Below are 22510 nucleotides of genomic sequence, written 5' to 3' on the forward strand. Positions count from 1 at the left end.
AACTGAGCAATTAAAAACCTAGAATTGTTTCCAGCAGCATATTCGCCCCTGAGTTGCAGTGCCAGTTTTGTGCTTTTTCTGGTACATCCTTTTCTTTTGAATGTTTTCCTCGTGCTGTTGCTGGGCAGAAAATCTATGCAAGTTACAAATTAAGCCAACTGCCTGCAGAGTGAATGAACTATGAAAGTGTAATTCAAAAGAGAAAACTGTAGGTGTAGGGAGTGAAAGTGTTTCTGGTTACAGTAAACAATGCCTTGTAAAAAGCAGGCAAGCTGCATTTATTCAGAAAATACATTTTTAAGTTGGCAGTCATTTTAACAGTTATTTCACGAACTTAACTCACAGTAACATTAAAAGCACGTCTGAAATGGAGGCTTTCTTGCAGAAGAAGTTTTAGTCATCTGTGACCGACGGCTTGCTAACAATACACAACGCCTTCAGTCAGGGTTTTAGCACAGCGTACCCCAGAGCCCCTCTGCTACGCCTGCACAGGCACAAGCTGAACTTCAGTTGTAAAACTCCTCCCTGCTCTGTGGGAGAGGCTGTTTGGAGCAATGTTCCTGTCTGATGCCCTCCTCGGAAGAGTGCAATCGCCTCATGATGGGTCTCATTCCAGATCATCATCCCTCATATCTCTGCTTTCAGGCTCTTTTAAGGTCTGTGCCTTCTGTGTCTTGCAATCTACTGCTGATTCATAAACTCATCTTTAATGCTTGGCTCTTCTTTTTTTTTTTTTATCATACATTGTCTGCAGTACATCAATGTGTTTGCTGCTAGAAGAGAAAGCACCTTGGATTTCTGGTTAATCTCTTTTTTTTTTCCTACAGAACTTTTAAATGATGTTAAGTTTGAGAAACACTAACTTGCAGGAGCTCTTCCCAGGACAGCTGAGCATGCAACAGCGGATTAGTGTGCAGCACAGGGAGCAATCTGATCAACATCAAGCAGATCTATAAGAAAGGACCGAGCGATGGAAAGCGGGCCAGGGAATGTGCCCTCCAGTTGGAGGCACTGGGTGGTGAACTTACTGCCACTATGGAGCACAGAGCCTATCAAGGCTGAATCTTACATGGGTCAAGTTTATTTGCAGTCATCAGTACGGCAGGAGAACAGGAGAGAAGCAAGAGGCTGAATCTCAAGAAAGTGAGAGCGTGGAAGTGAAGGTTCAAATGTCTGGCGTTTAAGGGTGGTCACTGGGTCACCTGCAGGGCAGGCTGCAAAAAGAACCATTTCAGAACCGTGCGTTAGCCACTGCCCCTTAAGTGCCAGCTGCCGTTTTCATTCAGAGTGGGGTTTGGGAATCATGCCTGCTTAAATTACTGTTGTGATGGGTATTGCATACAAGTGGAGAGGTTTCCTTTTTCAACTGAAGCCAAACTGACAGCATTTCATTAGCCTCTTTTCCCTCCTCTTCCTTCTTTTTACCCCAAACTGTGTGATCTAATATAGCAGTGTGGATACTGGAAACTTCGTTCAAAAGCTGGATACATTCATGAAGCCAAATGTATCATGAGCTATTAAATATAACAATCACCTCTGGTTGTGAGATAGGAGCCTGGAGATAAAGGAGGTATTCTGAAATGTTTCTATACTCTGCTTTACGTGTCCTGTCTCAGCCCCTGAGGCAGGACACTGAGGTCAGGGCTGTTCTACTCTTTCTAGTACATATTTTCTTATACCCTTATATTCACTTCTTCATGTCAATTTATTGGCATTTGTGCTGTTGGTAAACACATTGTTTTGGGCTCTGTGTCAGTCATCCTGGATCCATAACATGATACGGTTTTACCACTGTGGAGCGGTTTATGAGTGCCAGAAGGCTACGCGTCGGCAACTGAATTACTGGCAAGCACGTCACAAATTATCTCTGGAGTCACGCTGCCACAAACTGGCATGGTTTAGTGGTGAACCTGGGAGTACTGGGTTAGCAGTTGGACTTCATGATCTTAAAGGTCTTTTTTAAAGTAAACAATTCCACGAAGTCTGGGCAAGTATCTGCTTTGCTGAACAAACTATTCACTTGCAAGAAGCTTATCCGCTGGGCCCACAGTTAATCCTTCTGGCTTTTCGAGAAGAGAGGGGAGAACACAAATCACAATTACCTCGACTGTGGTGTTGATGGGAGGGCAGGAAAGCGACCAGGCAGGCAGGAAGGAAGGAAGGAGTTTCCACAGAGAAATCCAGAGAATCCAAGGAGGATAGATACATTCCCCAGCAATGTGTTAGGAGCCATTTCCTGGATCGTCTATGGGTGCTAGCATGCTGCAGCCTCTGGAGTGACATCCCTTTTCATCCAGTCAGCTTCAACACTGAGTATGGGTTCAAAATACAAGGAACATGGGCCTTGTACCATATAGAATCACATATTTTCAAGACAGGTTCAGCTAAAATCCACCCACAAATACATGAGTCATAAATCAGAAGCACACTCCAATGTAGACATATCCTGAGTCACTTCCATCTCAGGAGCTTATAAATATTTAGTTAGCCACTTAGCTTTTAATTTAGCAGAACAACAAAGATTCATTAGGCAAATACCCAGAATTATCTTTCACTAAGAAGCTTCTTTAATACTTCCACTCTTGCAAGTTCCTTTTTATTTCTATAGAACTCAGAATTATTTGATACTTATAACTTAGAAAACCCACAGGTGAACAAAGAATTTCTCCTGATTCTGATCCTTCTGTAATTATTTACATCTGTTTTAAATACTAGATTTTTTTCATTGCAAGAATATGTTTTTATTTTAACAGTGAATGATGAACCCTGGTAAGGACATGTCTCTCCTGACGTGGAGTGACATATTGCTCTTTCTAAAGACCACTGTCAATCTGCTGGTCCAGCAGCCTGTGCCGGCGTCAGTGAGGATGTATGTGGGCACATAAATATGTTAACTGGAAAATGCATCAGTACATTTGTTGTTAGAACCAGCTGAGATTTTTGAAAAACAAATTTAAAAATACTTGCTTTTATCTGTCTATTTTTGGCAGTGGCAGGAGGGGAGGAAAAGAATGGTGATACTTAAGGATATAGCATTAGGAAAAAGCTAATTGTTATTTATGTAACCTAACAGGTGCAATTTTTATAAAATCATAAACTTGTTGTTATGACTACAAGTGTTTGAGGTAAAAATATTTGTTATATAAAAATGTGATTCTTGAGTTTACATCTCTTCAATTAACAGATTCAACCAGCAGCCAGTGATTGCTTTACAGACCATCTTTCACTGCAAACTGTTCACAGACTGCTGGAGTCCCCGGAATCACGGTCAGAGCAGCGCTTCCCTTGAGCGGAGCTGTGCGAACCCTGTAACCGAAAGGTAATCAGCAAAGATGGAAACCAAGTTGGCCTGGTGCTTTCTTTTTTCCCCTCGGTCAGCAGTGCTTTTTCTGTTTGCTGTTTTTGATGGATTGATTTGTATTTCAGTAATTCACACATGTGGGTGCCACATATATATATATTTAAATTTTGATAAAGAAAAACATCTATTCATGTCTTCACTGTACTCTAGGAAAAAATACTGTATCATTCTCTGTACAACATGGACAATAGGTTTCTCTTTTCTATGGTCTATGTGAAAGACCTTGCATCCTCACTAACAGGGAAATTGTTGTCTCTCTGGAAGAGTACAGACTTAGGTAAACTGGGCAATGGGACAAAGGACAGGACTGCGTGAAGGCCAAGTCAACAGAATAATTCGTGTGGCCTCAGTGCAGGTGATAGTAGGAGCAAAGCCTTCCCAAAGAAATGATGCCACACGTATTAAAATATTTCATCCGCAGCCCATTGTGACTTCAGTGGCATAGCAGAAAAAAATGAATGTAGTGGTGGCAGAGGCAGCAGAAAGTCACGAAGTAGCACAGTTCTGCCAGCTTTTTTTTGTACTTGCGATTGCTAGCTACACCCCTCTGCAGCTGGAATAAGCATTAAAAGTCAAAAAAGAACATGTAAGGCCAATGTTTACGTATGAACATAATTCCTGAAAACACATCAAAATCTGAAAATACAGGTGTCTCAAATATTTCTATGTCTTTTTCTAATTTTTACCTTTTCCTCTCTGAAGTGTTTGTAGGAGAGGAAACATTCATTACCAATGGTATTTCCTTCATTAGAAATAGAATCAGTTGTGTCTGTCTAAGTAAATCCCTTTCCTTCCTATTTCGCTCTACCACTGTCTGCAGTCCAGGCCTTACTGCATTTTGGCTGCTCCAGCACATCTGCCCCCCAGTGCAGGAAGCCATGAAGTCTTCTTTTTGTTATTTTGGGAAGAAGAGCACAGTATGTGCAGAGGATCGTATGTTTTGGGGTTTTTTTCTGAATGGCAGATGTAGTACTGGACTGCAGTTTTGCATCCCAGCTTTCTCTGCTTTTGGCGTTGATCGTGTCTGAGCTGTTTTACATAAATAGTCACACTCTCCAGAATCAGATTTCAGTCTTTCTTCCCTGGCACGTGGGATTTCAAGTCAAGCTCCTCCGCTGTTGGTTTAGAAAAACAAGTTCGGGTTGTTCATAGCCTTGTTAATTAACAGATCACCTGCACTTCGAGCGTGCTGTTGAGCACTTTGGAGGGGCAGTAGAGAACCTCTTGTGGCTTCGCAGCGACATCTCGTGGCCTCGTTGACCTGGAAAGGTGTCACAGATTCCTCTCTAGGATGGGGAAGGTCCCGTGTGGATTAAGTGAAATATTTCACACAGTGAAGTGGTAGGATGCCGTTTGAAAACCAATTCACAGAATTGCAGAATGTTTGGGGTTGGAAAGGACCTCGAAAGATCATCTAGTCCAACCCTCCTGCCAATTAACTGTTTAGTTAGATAAGTGACAGTCAACATGATCATCAGTTGTACAAAAAAATAGATTAGAAATTGTTTCAGATGCTGAACAGAACTGGTGCCCCTGATTATTATTTTTTTTTATTATTTTGACAAGCACTTTTACTATATAAAAATATTTCCTTTTTCCCTCATGGTATATGAACTGTCTACATCAAAAAAAAATCATAATAGGTAAATCTAGTGTTAAACATTTTTTCTAGTGTAACTAGTCCAAGAAGTTACATGGTAAAATAATAGGCAAAAGTACTTTTAACAGAATATGACTTTTTACATTGACAATTGTGTTTCATCCAAAATCTGAAAAGTATATTTACATTACCAAATTCAACATAAAACTGGCCAAACTGCCTTACTAAGTTTTAAAGCCTTGAAAAAATACAGAAAAGTTAATGAGCAGAGGCTAACATTTTTTTAAGTTAATTGAGACAAAGACAGCAGCAAACTAATTGCCAGTCCAAGACTAATATTGCTGTTGTACATCTTTTAAACAGTCTTATGGAGTTGTATTTAAACTTTGCAGCTTGAGGTTAGAATTTTGGTTATTTTGAACACTTGAGTATTCAATAAATAGTTCCTTATATGAAAAATACCCACAGGTGATGCATAAGACATAATCCAAACTCTTGGGAAAGACTCCCAGAGGTCAGCACTTCACTTAGGAGGGGATTTCTTTAGTGTCTGTCTGCAACTTTGGAGTATTTTGCTTCCTAGTATGCCACACTCTTGTGTTGGTGGATTTAATCAATTAACCCTAAAATTACATACTTTGATTACAGTGTTTGGAGATACATGCACGGAGCCCAAAACTGCTGTAACTAGCGGCAGTGGCAGTTTTCCTTTTGTACAAAGACTTTGCTAGTTCAGAATAGGAGCACTCTAGATATTTGCCCTTCTGAGAAGTTTGGGCAGTGTAAGATGAACATCTTGAGCTGCTGTTGCAAACATCTAATCACATATTATCTCGTGCACATATACCAAAGATGGAAAAGAATTTATCTCAGGCTAAAGTAAAAGAACAGGTGCCCTCAGTCTGGAAGTTGAGAATACTCCCTTTCCTCATGTTTAGACACCATCTAAACAGCAGAGTACCTCTTGGTTTTTAAGAGTTTGAGGCCACACAAACTAAACTAAGGGAGAGATTCTGAGGTAGCAATATGCAGCAGAACCGCAATCTATCAACCCTCAATTTACAGAAATTAATTTTATCAAAAATATTTGTGTGTCCTTTAAAGAACTGCTCTTACAAGGAGAGTGGCAGTGGGCACTGTAGTACGGTGACTTCCAAAGCCTAAGTGGAAGATCAGCGTCTCGCCTTAAGAAGGAACAAAGACAATTCACGGAGAAATAAAATAAAATGCTGGGGATTTATCCTTAGCTAAACTCTAGTTTGTGGTTCTTGTTTGCTGTGAGGTAATGAGTCATCTGTAGCAGAAGTAAAAGAAAAGGGAGCTTCCAAGCTAAAATTGGTGATTTCTTCCAAAATGAAGAACACTGAGTGTGCTGCTGCGTGAAGGACTTCCCGTGGCTTGTCCAGGTGGGCCGAGGGGAAGGGAGCTGTGGCAGAGGCTGGCAGGAATGGGGTGGCTTTGAGCCTCCTGCCCTCAGGAACATCACTGTCGCAGTGCCTGCTCTTCGTGGCAAATTCAGTCACACAAAGCAAATTCAAACCCTCTTGATAAGAATGCCTCAGAATAACTAAAATTGCTGTTACAGTATTTTCATGTCTAGGGTTTAATCCGTGTTATGTTGTCTATACCCTGTACACCCTTTCGAGGCACTTAGACAGGCTTAGTTCTAGAGTATCAGTGGGATTAAACTGCTGAGTCTAGGGTGTATTTCTCAGTACTTTGTAGGTAATTCCACACTCTCCCAGTGAGTTCTGTATAAGTTTTGTTCAACAGAAGCAAAAGTGAGCTATGTGTAGAAGCTGTAACTTTTTCTTGTAGTTTCGCAGCAGCCCACAGGAACACATGGTAAGACAGCTCACTCTGAGTCTCTGGCAGATTCCAGTGATGATACTGGGCTTGAATGAAAAATTAAATTTACCTGTTAACTGTACTAGTATTCTTTTTAATGAATTGCACTTGAAAGTAATTGCACTAACATGTAGTTGCATTTTTTTAATGCCTCTCATATAACACACTTCGTCACGCTGCGTTTGCAGCCTATTTCATCCAGCCTCAGTCGTACAGAGGTCTCAGGCTGTGCTGTCTTCTCAAACACTTTCTAACTAGAGGTTCCTGTATTATTAAAACCACTGTATGTCCTGGACTTGGCTCAACTTTTCTGATAAGTGATCATCTGGAAGTCAGCCTGTGATCCAGCTGTGTCGCACGGATTCTCCCTGCTTTCTGAAACGATTGGTTCCACTGCTTTCGAAGTTTCTGGGTCCTGAGAGCAGGGACTATCCAGCGCGTCGCCACTGCTGTTGCAGCGAAGAGGGGAGGCTATGTCGGAGGGCTGGTCGGAGGGTTTGCCTGGAGCAGGTGGCAGGGGCACGGACAGAGGAAGATTCATCATGTAGAACACGTTGCCCAGACGTCGGGACACCTTTAAAGACAAAAGCACGATTGCAGCAATTGCTTCTTTAGGAGCATTATAAACATTAAACATCAAGGCTGACTGTCGTGTAGCAATGCCAGGGACATCAGGGAGATCCCAGCCACCTCAGAGGGTTATCAGTGGTTGGCAAAAGCGAAAACATATCTTTTCCATTTTCCCTCTCCCAGGTTCTTGAGAAAGGAGCATGGCAATACTCAGCGTGGTGGACCTGCCAGCAGGCTCCTTTTGCTCTCTCGGTGCTGTAACACCCATGGGCCAGAGGGGAGGCAAACTGTCAGCCTGGAGAAGGGAAGGTGGTTTTAATGAGAGAAGAGTGAGAGAGAGCAAGGGGTTAAAGATAAGGAAGAGAACCAGGCGACAAGAGAAACACACAGAGTTGATATTACTGGATGAAATTAAGAGCAGAAAACTCTAAACATAGAGGGACAGCCTGTCTGTGAAACATGTGCTTTTATATTCCCAGAAGGGCTGTAGAAACCTCTGCTTGGTACCTTTTAAAAGCCAGGTTGTAGCAAAAGCATGTATCACAGCAGTTACCAGCTGGAAAGAGAAAAGACGAGTGAAACTGAGTGAATTCATAAACTGTTCTTTTCCATTTCCAACCTCAGGTTAGTTTCTGGTGCTGTTGTATCCTGACTCCGCTCGAAGCATCGCTCAGACTGTCAGTTCTAACCCCCCCTTAAGATCTCCCTGCATGTTGGTGTAATGCTCAAAGAAGCAAAAGCAAACTATGGTGGAGTAATTTCTTTTCACCTAACATTGTTCAAGTTACCTTACCAGTGAGAAAAAAAAGTATTTTGCTTTGGAAAAATTTCATCCCATTAGCTTCCGACTCTTTCCTGTCTCTGTGACTTGCCGTCTTGGCATGTGTTTAAGGATCATACCTGAGAGCGGATCTTTAATGCTGGTCCAAGTTTCAATCCCATTGTATCCAGGAGATGTTCCTCTGTTAGCAGGGGGAGGGTTTCTCCGTCAATAGAATGGTCTTTAAATACCTTATGAAATGATAAAAAGACATCATGGTGTGCTGAAACAGCCTTCACTGGTTATTTTGTATGCTTAATACTGAGGCACAGGCAATAAAAGAAGGAATCCATAATTTTACAGTTTTATCTTTATATTTATCTCCCAGCTGCAGCATGAGGTCTCCTGTTGAGGTGTGTGGATGTCAGCACGTTGGCCTGTAGCTTATCTACTTGTTCTTGGCAACTGAGAAGTTTGTAATATTTTAATGTTACTTAGTAGTTTTTATTACAGAAGTGAGCAGCATGCTACCAATGAAAGAGTAGTGTTGATCTGATTAAGGCTTTATCGAGAATATATAAGATTTCAGTCTCTTGGTTTGTATTTCTAATGACGGTTCATTTTTAAAATGGAATGGTGCTTGTAAGAGCATAGGAGTGGTAGGTGAAGAATGCAAATTGCTTTAGTTTACATTAAAATTGTGTAGGGCATGTGGAATGAAAAAAATTAAGATACTTTCCTTATACTATTGTTTTGCTGCTGATCATTCTGATATGTCACTCTTGCTGAGTGACTCCAGATTGCAGCAGAAGTGCACACAACTCAGTCCTCTCAGAGCGTGGACTGGTTTTCTGTTTAAGAAGCAAGTGGCTTCATAGGCTGAAGCACAATGAAAACTAATATCATATTTGTAATTTTGTGACAACCAGGTAACCTCCAGCATTTGCATTTGTTTGATGACCTTTGAACCTAGATGGTCCTAAAGACCTGGAAATGTGATGAATGTTTAGAATCACCTGGGCATAATCTGAACAGCCTGGGAGGCTGACGATGAAGTTGTATACGTCATCAACAGTCCACTTGCGGATGTCTTCAATGGAAGAAATGTCTTCTCCATTCAGGATCAGGCCATGTGGTACTGTGAGAAGGAAACACAAATATTATGGTTGTAGAACTTTGCTGGCAAGTCAACAGGAAACAATTGCTAACATGAGAATTTTCACGCTTCTCCAGAACCTAATATATTAACAGCATGTGTAGTCACAAACAAGTGCAGCAGTCTTAGACACCAAAAGTCACCAGATAGTTAGTCGTAAGTGATTCCAGAAGGTTTTCTTTTGGTGGCTTCTTTTGTTTACTGCTGGCACTGTACGTACTGGTTACTACACCAACAAATCGTACTGCAATATTTACTCTAATGAGTAAATGTTATCAAGTGCTTTTGATTCTTTAGACTTTACTGTTATTTTAACTTGACTATTTCAATAGAACAGAACCAATCCTTCGCTAGCCCCTAGTGCCTACTGCGAGTGCGAAGGCCATGTAGAAAAACTGCAGGCAGAAGAGATAGGCTAGCTCACAATTTCATTCATCAGTTTTGTTTAACTGAAATTCCTTTTGCAGACGGGAACAGAATACTTAATGTGCATTTTAGGGACGTGGTTTAGTGGTGGGCTTGGCAGTTTTAGGTTTACGTTTTGACTCAATGATCTTAACGGTCTTTTCCAGTGTAAATAATTCTAGAAGTATAATTTTTCTGATGATACAGTATGTCTTTGGTAGATAATCCTGGGCAAACACCCCAGCCTGTTCTTGTTTCAGGTGATGAGAAATTTTGCTGGGCTTAGCCACTGGCACTGGTGCATTTAACAGAAGCTTCAGAAATTATGGTTGTTGCACACAGGCCTGTGTCTTATGCTCTGCTCTTGGGCAGGTAAAATCTCAGGGCTGAGTTTGTTCTAAATGAGTGCAACTTCTAAGGGCGTTCCTTGTCCTGTCTGACAAACACAGGAATTATGGTCAGTATACGACGTGCTGCTACCTTTGCCCCACCACTGTGTGAAGGAGAGGAGATGATATAACGTGTTGAACAGAATTGTGAGAACCTCAAAGTGCTGCTAACTCGACAGCTTAGGGGTGACAAGCGTGTTGTCCCCAGGGACTGATATAAACCCAGATGTCCTGCCAGTGGTACAGTGTATGGCACAAAGCACTGAAGCTGTCACAAGGCTGCTTTGTGACTTTTTGCTGTGCAATGGCATTGTCCTGCAAACTAGAGCACACTAAGATGCTGAAACCTCCACCATGTGCAAGCAGCACGATTTGCAGGTAGGAAAAAACATTATTTACCTTTGCTGACTTGGATTTACCCAGTTATTACTATTTGCAGCATATGAATTCTACATTTACTTGCCATGAGTCTTATCATACCGAAAATTTTCTTAAAACATAGAGAAGAAATAAGAGAGTAAATCGATAAAAACCAAATAATACCAACTTGCCACTCTAACTGTAATCTGGAGACTTGACAAACCTGAAGGTAGCAATGGGTTGCTGGGTACTGGAAATCCATATGGTAATGCTGAGAACGGGATTGCAGAAGGGTACATGTACTTGTCATCAAAAGCAGCACAGGAGCTATTCGATTCCTTCTCATTTGCGTTGCTGCAGCTGTTGGTTTCAGTAGAAATTTCGTGAGTAGCACAGTTTTTTCTCAAGCCTTGTTCAAACTCTTTACAATTTTTGGCAACAGCAGATGTCTCAGTCTGGCTTTTGCTCTGTTCGTGTTTGGTTGGTGTTTCCACCTCTGCTTCTTTCTTGTCTTCTTTCTCATCATCTGCTGCAGCTGAAGCAGGATCCATAGTTTTGTCGTCAGCTTGGTTCTTTGTGCCGTTGGCACTACAGTCAACGGTTTTGTGATTTCCAGCTCTTCTCCCTGGTCGTCGTCCCCTCTCCCTTTGCAAAGTGCTGACCGGCGGGTATGGGCTGGTTGCCATGAGCATGGCGTTGCCATGAATTTCGTCAAGGGTGGTACGATGAACATACAAGTCACTGGGAAGGTGGCCTTCAGGTAGTCTGTGCCTGCCGCGGAAAGCAATGGGACTAGGTGGCATCCCATGGTAAAGGAAAGGTGCTTCCAGGCCCAGTAGCCCTTTCCGATGAGCTTTCTCCATTTCTTTTTGCTGAAAAATTGCACTCATCTCCATTTCCATTCTAAGAGACACACAGAGCACAAGCAGTTAGGGCTGCTCAGTTCCTTTATCACCTCTGGTTTTCAGTAGCACATTAAAACTCAAGATAAGTGAATAGGTTTTCTTCTCCCCCCTATATTGCTGTGCGTGAGAGGCCACAAACTGCAGATGGCGTGGCAAACTTGGGTCTATTTAATGTGTTGACAGATATATATAGTAAACTAAAAGGAAGAGAAAATGTATCTTCTGTGTGATGCCTCTGGATAATACTTCAGACAAAAAAAAAAGTTATTCGTGTATTGGCAATCCAGCCATTATTACAGTGATTGTGCTCACTTGTAGATTGAAAAATTCCCTCCAGGGCCATAAGGGTCAAAGACTAAAGGAAATAAGTGATTTGCATTACCAGTCAGAAAATTATATTGAAAACTGGAAAATGTCTGATACTGTAGTTGATAAAGAACTAGAATTGTCTATGGAGCCTGTGCATAAAATCAAAATAAGCTAATGTGAGTAGGTCTCTTTGTGTAACTCTCCGTAGTGTTGGGCACCTGAGCGTGTCTCTGAGAGGGTGAAAGGGTGAGATCCTGGTGATAAATGTTCAACTGACCAACCTCTCAGTGGATAAAGCTCCAGGGTCTGTACCAGCTCCCTGCCCCTGGCATAGTGGCCAAGAGGGTTTCCTGGTGAGATGTGAAGAACACGAGAAGTATGTGTCTCTGTTGTACCGACCTTTGCTAGCATCAGCTTTGGAGCCAAGCTAGTGATCAAACAGAAAGCGAGAGCTCCGAGAGCTCCACAGCCTCAGCCGGAGCTGAGAGATGGGAGAAGGGAGCCAGGCTTCCAGGCACAAAGCAGGAAAAAAACCTGCCTGCCTGGCTTTGAGGAGCTTTCAGTGGGACTGCCACATTGTTCTTTGGAAAAGGGCTTGTGAGGGCAGCCAGATCTTCCAAGTGCACTATGATAGCTCTCTTAACACAACCATGAGGATAACAGGTCAGAGAGTATGACTTTTAGGAGACTTCTCGTTAACGTAAAATTATCAGGAAAGCGGTTTGGGCAAAAAGTATCTATTCAGATGATTATTGCTTGGAGGAACATTCAGGGCTTTTTTGACTCCATAACATTCAGGGCTTTTTTTTTTTTCTTCTCTCTTTTCATCTTTGCAACAACCTCCACGTTATTGATTTTCTGCTTTCAGATATTCAGTGGAAGTGTTTTGTCTAGGTACCGTGCCCTTGTACATCTTGCCCAATTCTCATTGCTCACACACAGCTCTGGAGGTAGAGATAAACAGCAAAGAGCATTGCGTTCCTGGCTACTCCTCCAGATAAGATAGCCCGTTCCTCTGAGGACCAGCACACGGGGGATCACTGAGCTTTGGTATGTGGCAGAGTCCCTTGGAGAACAAGGATTTGGGCTCAGGTGCTTGGCAGTACAGCTGCAGCAAGTGCAGGAGATTGTTTGCCAGCCCCTGATTTCTGTAAAGGTGAAAGGGGCTGGTGCACTTTGGAGGGTGGCTGTGCTGCAGGAAGCAGCGTGAAGAAGTGGAAATTGTCAGGATGGCAAAAAGGCTGGGGTGAAGGTGATCTCAGGGATTGAGACTGAGCTCTTTTATGGTGAGATTTTTGTGGATTATGTGGGAAGAGCCTGAACAGGGAGGATGAGCTCTGATGTGGCTGAGGGTATACGTGATGGCCGTGCTTTCTGCTAGCCACCTTACTGGTTTTTCTCATTTTTTTTTGCGATGTGGCAAGAGTTAAATGAAATGCGCTGTTGACGCAAATGTGCTCAGAGGAGTTCTGTAATCAAGCTTTGCTGAATGAAGAGCTTACAGTGCTTCTGTCATAATTCTTTTGAGATACCTACTCAGAATTTATCTGTTCTTTGCTCTCAGTCTTATGGCATGAGGGGCGCTGCCGCTCTGTGCTGTGCTGGAGCTCAGGGTGGGAGTGGCTGAGGTTAGAATTCCTCTATGGAAATGGTGTGGCTGTGAGAGAGGGCACTGGTGGTTACTTAACCAGCTACTGGTTACGCTGAAACTGCTACAAATAACTGGACTCTGTACAGTCACACTGACATTTGGACTATTTGGTTGATGAAAGCTGTCCACCCTGGCAGGGTGGAGATGTAACTAATCATCCCAAGGATCCAATTGTAGATGCTTGTAGTGTGTGTGACAGCACAGAGCTGTAAAGTTTGAAATTGTTTCTCGCTCTTTGTAACTTCAAGATGTTTGAACCCGGAGTTCAAGGGCTTTGGGGCTGAAATTTGTAGCTTGTTTCGTTTCTTTACCTAAGCTGAGGGGTGCATAATTTTGAGGCTAAAAGCAGAACAGGGGCAAGCAGAAAGTTCAGTAGCTTCAGACCTTAAGAGATAATCAGGGGCCCTCTGCTTCTCTTGGTGACTTGGAAAAGTGTCTTGATCACTGTAAATAAAACCCCACAAAAAGTCTGTGCCGTAACTTCTGGCTGCCTTTGCTGCCCGAATCCCGGCATGCACATCAGAGCAAAGTTTACTATTGATTACCTGGCAATATTTTGCTTTTGAACCAGTTCCTGTCTTCTGGCCACAGCTTCCATGGATTCTGGTTGCAGAAAGCTATATCCTTAATGGGGAAAAAAAATAAATCAACCCAAATTTTAAAATCCACTTGTTTCCTCAGGCGAATGCACAAACCCAAAAGAAGGCAGAAGCACTTTAAAAAGTTTTTTGAGACTCAAGCTATGTGCTTCACCAGGAAGCTTTTATGCTTTCAAGTTATATGCTAGGTGTGTTTGTTGCTTTGGTGGATATGTAGTAAAACATCAAGTCTAGGGACGGACCTGTAGTTGAGTATACCTGCCATCATCCGTAAAGGAAAGAGACAGCAGAGTGGTTTTATCTGGTGAGTTATGTCTTTGAGGTACATATAGCTGGTGAGAAACTGCTAACAGTGAAGCAAAGCAAACCTGCTCCTGCAGGACTTGTTTTCAGCCTAGGTGCTGTGTAATTTTCTACTACCTTTCCTCTTCAGGAGGAATCACTTAGAGATCCATGTGAGGGAGGGGAAAAGAAGCCAAAGACAGAAAATCTTGTTTATGTATCTTTGTGGCATCAAGAACTTATTCACTCTTCTCGGAGAAGGAAAGAAACGATACCACCTCTTTGTATACAAAGTTATGTGTGAATTTGTGCAGCCTGGCACATGTGCAGCAGTTACGTTGCCCTGCTGTGATTATCCAGCCTTCTCCTTAACGCTGTACTCTGTAGTTTTGAGACTTTATTAAAAAGGCCTTGCAGTTGGCCTAAATGAGTAAAGCGGCCTGTGCTATTATAATTAAAGAGTAGGATCAGTGAAGTAGTCTTTTAAAACAGCCAATGTTCATGCATGTGCAACAGTTAAATGTAGCAAAAAGTGCTGTTGATGGGACTACAGCCTTCTGTTTATGTGTGAAAATACTCGGAAAACACAAAAGGAGAGAGCAGAAGCATGCAAATAACTTTTGGAGCAGTGTATTTAACAAAAGCTATAATTGATATGTTTAAATGGGCTCAGTTTTGGATCTCCGGTAGGCAGATTGCCTACTTCTAGTCAGACTGTTTTTCCAAAGAAAAAAGCCTGCTTATTGACACTACTGATAAACTTATGAAACACAGGTAGGTGCGGGCTGCTTTCTTATTTACATGCTCTCACTTTCCAGGATGCAGACAACGCTTTGTTACCTGGGCCTGGGTAAACACGGTTGGACAAGATGTTGGGCATGTTTGCGTGCTGCGGCACTGTGGGTCCAAGGTGGGACGCTATGTGGATTTGTCTTGAGTCAGCTGATGCCATCATTTCGGTTGAAGGTATCAGATCTCTGAAAGAAATATTCAAAGGATGACATTTAATTAAGGATAATCTAAGATCTTTCTCTACCCAGGTACAGGACATGCACAGTTACTCTTTAACTGCAGTATTATAATCGAAAAATGGTGCAAAATACCTGTCTACGAGTCGAGGCTCAAACTGGGAGGGGATCGCCTGCATTCGCTGCTGGCCTGCACCCATGAGCTGAGGGTTTACTGCCATCAGCTGATTTCTCATTAGCATCTCTTGCCGCTGCCGCAGTTCTGACACAAAGCACATACAGTTCTGGTGTCAGTGGGGTAAGTTAGAAAGTTGTTCTTTCTGCAGTAGAACTTTACCAGAAAAAAATAGGGATTTTTCCTCAAGGGCAAGCATTTTAGTATAACTTAGCAATGCAATTTTTTTTTTTTAATAACAGCAATGAAAAAAGATGTTTCCACTGCTACTTTAACCACTGTGTTTAAATAATGTAGATTTATACAGTTAAACTGCAGTAGAAATAAACAGGATGTGAATAATCAAATGAACAAAAGCGCAATTAACAATAATTCATGTAACATTATAGAAGAGAAGAGAAGAGAAGAGAAGAGAAGAGAAGAGAAGAGAAGAGAAGAGAAGAGAAGAGAAGAGAAGAGAAGAGAAGAGAAGAGAAGAGAAGAGAAGAGAAGAGAAGAGAAGAGAAGAGCCGTGAATGTTAAGATGTCTGCTTGAGAACAGTTTTATTTTGAGAAAAATCTTAGTAGCTTGAACCTGCTGTGTTGTAAGACAGCAGCTCTAGAAAGAAAAGCCTGCAGTGGTGAGCCAGAACATCATGAGGTCCAGCGCTGGTTTTTGTTGCTGAGTTCCTGTGTGACCTTCACTTCTTCTAGATGCTTAGCACCTCTCAGTCAAACTCTGAATGTCAAGAATCCCCTGTGTTAATTTTCACTTACCATAAAATAAATGTTTCTCCAGTTACTCCTGTGATAAATTCGAAATACTTTTTAAAGCCATTAAACCTGTTGCTGGCTGTTTCTTGTACATTGTATGGATACTAGCAATTCTACAAACAAACGTGCAGTTAGGTTTCTTCCTGCTTACCTCCTGCTGCCATGCCACTTGCCAGGCGGTACAAGTGCTTTTCTTCTAGTGTCCCTTGTTCCCCCAAGATGGACATTTTTCTCATGTGATCTCGTGGAGTCATGCTGCAAAGAGACAGCAACAACTTTTCTGTCGTAAAGAACTGAATTGACAGGCCCAAAGAAAACAGTAAAACATTCAACAATGTAGGAAACAGCAAGTTGAACAAGTTATTTCTCAGATAAGCAGGTAGCTTCTGCCAGTCACGGCTGTATCCTTCAGTGCTTGTGGATTGTGTTGGTCACCATGTAGAAACTTGCAGTTTTCAGGACAATGCCAATGTTGCTCTTGTTTATACCGAGTTGTTTGGTGTCCTTGGGTGAGGCTCGTCAGGATGAGCTGCTCCAAAGGATGTAAATAAGCTGAAATCTTTTGCCTGCGGCCCTGAGAACAGTGACATGTGCTCATAGGAAGGCAGGAATCTCTGGTTTTATTTGGGAGTTGTAGTAGTTGGGAGCCCTGTCTACTGTAAACTAAGGGAAACAAAGTAATGGTAGAAATCAGATGTTCCAAATTACACCAGTACCTTAAAGACTGCCAAATGAAGTAGAGAAGATAAAAGAACATGCTCTGTAGTGATGAAAATAGTGATGCTCAGATTAATTATCCGCATAGGTACAGATGAATAAATAAAACCAGATGAAGAGTAGAAATCTAGACTGAAAACTGAAACGCTACAAATGCACAGCTGAATAGCTGTACTGTTATTGGGGTGGATTGCATTGGCAATCTAGGTAACTAGATTACAAATCATCCTGGTACCAGGGCAATGAGTAACCACAGTAGGCCTTGCTGTGGATTTTGGGTGAATGTTCTAAAGCAGGATTGTTTGTGCAGATAGGTTGTAAAGGAAATGGAGCTCTGTAACCCCCAGCCTGGATGTTAAAAAGCTGTTCTATGTGGGTGGCTTTAAGCTGAGGGGTTGGCAGAGGGAGCAGGCTAGCTCTAGAGGCAGCAGAGCCACATGTACATTGGTTTCAAACTAGATTTTCACCGCAAATGATTGATTTTATTATTTTTAAAAATAAATTGTAATTAAGGGGTTGAACTTTTTTCCCCATTAGCTCTGATGAGTTGGATTCTTTCTCCCTTCTGAAAGGTGGAAGATATAATCCTTAAGTGTTCCTGTACGTAGAGTTACAGCTTCATAAGTTCAGCTGGCATTTGGTAAGGATATGCCTTAGAAATGCAAAGATAGAAGCCTACAGAACCTACAAATGCCAAAGAGAGCTTAAATAAATCATACGTTTCTGAACGTTTCCATGGAAACCATTTAATTGCCTTTGATCTATTGATAAGTTACCAAAAAAAAAAAAAAGGGAAAGCTATCAGTCCATTTGATGAGCTTCAGGAATTTACCATTTCCTTGGTATGGTGATGATACTTGGTCTCAGCCTCAAAATGAGTTTTCCAAAAGGTAGGCAAGTTAGTTATTTCAGCTCTTCAGACTGAGAATGGAGAATATACTTGAACCATACCATTGGTGTTCCCTCAAAATAAAAAGTTCTTCACATTTGTGTTTTATGTGCTGGATTCTCTGTTGGCCAAGACTTGGGTCTTCCTGGAAGCAGACAAACCTGTCACATGCAAGAACAGCACCATGATGTCCCCTGTTCTTGACATCCCTTTCTGAACATGTGGTGCTGGACATGGTTCCATTTGCTTTTTCTTTTTTTTTTTTGGATACTTCAGACTTAAAGCCGTTTAGGATGCTGGGTGCTTCATGTAGAGCGTTTGAGCTGCCAAAGTGCTTCTGAGCTGCTAAAGCATTTTAAAGCTGAGTACTAAAGCGATTTAGTGCTAAACTAAAGTTTACAGCAGCTCAAAAAATAGATGGCAACTGGGATGATGGTACTTGCTGCACCACATTAGCCCAGAGGGCTGTTTAGTGGTTTTCTTTCACAGATGAGTGAACGTGTATTATATACTCTGGAAAATGATGCTGCAATTTTAAACTTCATGCAACCCTTCTTACAGCCTGGCCTTCACCTGACTCTAGAGTATGAAGGCTCAAAGCAACCAGCAAAGGTCCAGATAGAAAAAATCAGGAGGTTTTAAACTTTTTATTCTAATAAATCAGAAAAAAAAAGATGGGGGTGGAAGCGCTAGTATTAGCGCTAACAAAGTTTTGTCTGTCAGATGACTGACAAGCTGTACCTCTTTTGCTTTTTAGGAACTTTTAGAATGCTTTGTTTCCCCTGTTTTAATCATGATTGTGAATGCAGTTTATTCTGAGGAAGCTGTTCCTGTGCAGGGAAAAATACATACAAGTAAAAGACACTTTTATTTATGAGGCCCATCTAGTGTTTTTGTAGTTTTATTATTGTAGTAACGCCCCTCACTTCACCCTCCCCTAAAATCACACCTGTGACTAAAAGTGTTTGGTACAACTTTAAAGTGTACGATCATGGAAAACCTAGTGGGAAAAGACCCATCTCTTTTGACCCAAATCAACCACCTCCACGTGGGATCCCACGCACCCTGCCTATTCTGACAGACACCTGTCAACAACTGAGGGGCAGTAATGGAGGTTAAAAACCAGTAGCACCAGTATCACTGTGGTGTTCTCTGTTTAGTCTGTGCAGTTCCCCAAACAAGTCTGAATTTCATTGTTGAATGTAAAGTACGTTCCTGTCTGACAGGTAGTCTCTCACGTAGCCGCCTTCTGGAGCTGAAGCCTGTTCTTAAAATCTTCCTTTTAAAAAGTGAGCTTTCCTTTTAAATGCTGGTATTTTCACTGAGTATGGGCTACCAGGCACAGCAGCATCCACAGTGGGCTTGATCCATATTTGCGGATAGATGACCCCGATTCGCAGAGCATCGCTCCAGGCAATGTGCATCGCGTAAGGAACGTATCCTTGCAGAGGCAGGCTAGGAGAGCTCTTGCTTTGACGTGGAAAAGAGTATTGAAAAAAATCATGGAATAGTATGATCTGAAAATGCATTGATACCTTCTTCCCATAAAGCTGTAGCAGTTTTTGCTGACCCGGGTTTTGAAAAACGACCAAAAACTGACCCAGCTTTTCAATCCTTGCGAGCCAAAGAGAGGGTTTGATTCCTTAATGAAGGTTCTGCTGGAGTTGCTCCATGAAGTTGTTCTGGGTGTGCTGGTCAATCCTATCTAACTTAGCTTGGATTTCTTCTCAGATATATAAAAATAACCCTAGTGTTTGTGTTAAAAGTTTTCAGATGTTATTTCCACCAAAACTCCAATCTGGTTTCCTTAGCTGAATGTATCGATATGATGTAGATTTTACTTAAAGGACACATTTTGTTTGTATGTGTCATCTGCATTAAATTACTTGTTTATTTCCTTGAATTTCCTGTTCAGGGAAGTATTGAATTGATCAGGTAGGATAAATAGCTAGATTAGTAAGCTAATATAAAGACTTTTACATAACTGTTTCAGGAGGAGACGCTGAACTTGACTAATCTGTGTCACTCCGTTTGGAAAAAACACCTTTTTGGGTTACTTAGCAGGGATTCTGGCTTGCAGGTCAAATTTAGGGTACCGAAGGTTCATATTTCCTATAAAAACCAGCGTATTAGAAAGCAACGTCAGCCAAAACCAGTCTCAGAGAGAACAGGGAAAGTATACTTCTGATACCTACATTAGCTGAAATTAGCTGGTGAGAGCAGCTCAAAACCGTGTTTCAGGGTTGATATGAATTCATACACACCAGCTGTTTGGTGTTACATTCATATATGGCTCCTCTCTGATCCTATTGCTAAAATCCTGGCTGTACAGCACATTACAGGGATGAAGACAAGTTAATCTCTACCTTTAGAGTCTTACCCTTAGCAAACCCTTCTTGGCAGCAGGCAGAACCACTCACCCAGTACTAATTCTGTCTCAATTTATTAGATGAGAAGTGGCAAGACACGAACTTCGTGAACCAGAAGCATTTGGGAATCTAATAATGCTTATATGCAGCTTCAAAACGTCTCTAGCAGTCTGTGTATCTGCATTATTAATTGCATTGGCAAATTACAGCGTGATCTTACGTACAATATAGACCTGGGAGATTTCTTTTTTTATAAATACATTAAGATTTCATTAACTAATACTACTTTTATTTACATAAAACACATAGAATTTACTTTTTATTTTTCCTAAAAGCAATGTTTAGTATGCTTTTGGTTAGGATACCAAACAGGTTCCACAGGCTATTTGGAAGAAGCTGAATATTTTTTACAATGCTTGGGTAAACCTGTGTCAGAGAAATCAGTTGAACATATAATAAAAGCATGTATACATGCTTGTGAGTTGAAATATATGAATAAGCTCACACATTTTCATTTTCATTAGCTCCCTTTTTTGGAAAAAGCTCCCCTGATTACCTGAGAAGTCAGGTGCTCTTTTAAAAAATAGATAAATATTCCAATATTATTAATAGTCTATATTAACTGTAGTATCAAGGATTCTTGCCCTAAACCTATGCTAAGAGTCATAAAGCTAGAGACTGTACTTATTCAAGAACCCACAGTCAGCAAAACAAATTACTTTTGGAAAGCAAGAAGGCAATTATACCGACATTATGTCATACAGGAGCATGAAATGTGTCGTCTTAATCAGGGTAAGGTACCACTGGAGAGGCCGTAGGGCTGAATTCTAATCCTAGATACGTGGGCACAGACTGCTCAGAGACTGAGATTAGAGTATAATCCTAAAACTGGATTGAGAACGATACATTCCCTAAAGAAAGGAAAATAACTATATTTATACGACGTGTCAGCCAGCAGAGTTCGCGTTGCGTGCCTTTATTCAGAGATGAAGACCTGGATGTTTCCCCATTTTCGAGCTAGCTAACTGTAAAATTGCAAGCAGCAAGTCGCTCAGGGAGGTTTTTTTGAACACACTGGTCTCGGGAAGAAATCAAGGCTCCGTATTGGCAAACTCAGTCCTTCAGGAACTGAGTTTTGTTTCCTCTTGCTCCGGCTGGAATGCCTGGGGGCAAGGGGAAACCGTTATTTCTGTGTGCCCCAAAGGCAACGGCCAGCACGTTGACCAAAACCAAAGGTGGAGATGGGTTGTGCCGAGCACAAAGACGCACCACAAGCCCTCAGAGCCTGCTGGATGCGACAGACGGATGGAGGAGGAAAAAGAAGCCGCCCTGCCGTGTAGCGTTGGAGCCGTGGGGATGTGGGACAGGGAGCGACTAGGATGGGAGCTGCACTCAGCGCTCCTCCCGCTCAGCCCCGGGCTGGAACGCCAGGATTGGTTTCTGCAGAACTGTAGTGCCGGTTGGTTTTGTGGTAGCACCCAAAGGCTCCAGCTGGGATCACGCTGAGTGCTTTAACTGTGCCTTGGAAAAAACTGAGTAATATAACTAGCAAAGAACTAACGAAAATAGGGGTTATGGAAGAGAAAGTGCGTACGTGCACACACACGTGTGTAACACTGTACACTCACCCTGTGTCCTGACAAACTGGTACATGGAGAAGCTGTTCACAAAGGATGGGTCTCTGTTATGTGGGTTATATACAGAGAGATAAAGCATGATGTAATTTGTTTTCCTTGTAGATTTATTTCATAATTAGGGATGATATTTGAAACATTGCCCTCTTTGATTTTTTTTTTTGAATCCTGAAGTTTACACAGTGTAGCATAACTGGGATCACTTAAAGGGAAAGTAATCTCTGTTTTATATTTTTAAATATTTTTTACTTTAAAGCATAAAAACATGTTGGGTGTTTTCTATTTTTAAACATTGGAAATAGAAGTCTTGGGGGATAGGAGCTTTCTGATGATTGGAGAGCAAGGCTGATATTACCAAATGAAATGCAGTTGAATTCTAGTGGGATTTATGTCTCACTTTTTAACGTGAAATGCTGGCACAAGTGACAACAGTCTCGGTGCCGAAAGAAACCAGGTAGTGGAAAGAGGAATGGGGTTTAGGAAGGCTATTTAAAACTGGTTTTGTTTAACAACTCTTTAATTTCATTGGCTAACGAAGAGTTTGAATCTGGAAGACTTGTGCTGAATCCTCAGTACCTTTCCTTTTCAGTTAGGATATTAAAGATTTCAGCAATATCTCTCAGACTTCCCCGAATTATCTGATAAAGCAGAAAACTGCATTGGATGTGCTTTATACCGACAAGATAAAACAAGATGGTGTGGGTTTTTAACAATAATCGTTTCAGGTTAGCTTTTTTATTATAAAGCAAAAGACAGCACACTCTCATCTCAAAATATCTGCTGGTATGTTAAAATATATGTAAGTCACAG

General features: G+C 41.6%; 1 protein-coding gene across 1 annotated transcript; it reads right to left on the reverse strand.

Annotated features, from left to right (window-relative positions):
- Positions 1–350: 350 nt before the first annotated feature.
- Positions 351–16345, reverse strand: SAMD7 (sterile alpha motif domain containing 7). Its single transcript, XM_009877176.1, has 9 exons — positions 16243–16345; positions 15299–15425; positions 15036–15172; positions 13860–13938; positions 10673–11352; positions 9156–9277; positions 8280–8390; positions 7169–7383; positions 351–414 (listed from the first exon to the last, which is right to left on the reverse strand). Exons 1-9 carry the CDS (start codon positions 16343–16345, stop codon positions 351–353), a joined length of 1638 nt encoding a protein of 545 aa, XP_009875478.1.
- Between the last annotated feature and the right edge of the window lie 6165 nt (positions 16346–22510).

Source organism: Apaloderma vittatum, unplaced genomic scaffold, assembly GCF_000703405.1.
Source record: "Apaloderma vittatum isolate BGI_N311 unplaced genomic scaffold, ASM70340v1 scaffold5779, whole genome shotgun sequence".
Lineage (NCBI taxonomy): Eukaryota > Metazoa > Chordata > Aves > Trogoniformes > Trogonidae > Apaloderma > Apaloderma vittatum.

Excerpts from the sequence above, each read along its gene's own strand:
- SAMD7 (XM_009877176.1), bottom strand. The coding sequence starts at position 16,345 with ATGACTCCACGAGATCACATGAGAAAAATGTCCATCTTGGGGGAACAA. Across the intron at positions 13,939-15,035 it reads CCGTGTTTACCCAGGCCCAG|GATATAGCTTTCTGCAACCA; the intron begins GTAACAAAGCGT and ends TTCCCCATTAAG. Across the intron at positions 7,384-8,279 it reads CATTAAAGATCCGCTCTCAG|GTGTCCCGACGTCTGGGCAA; the intron begins GTATGATCCTTA and ends TTGTCTTTAAAG.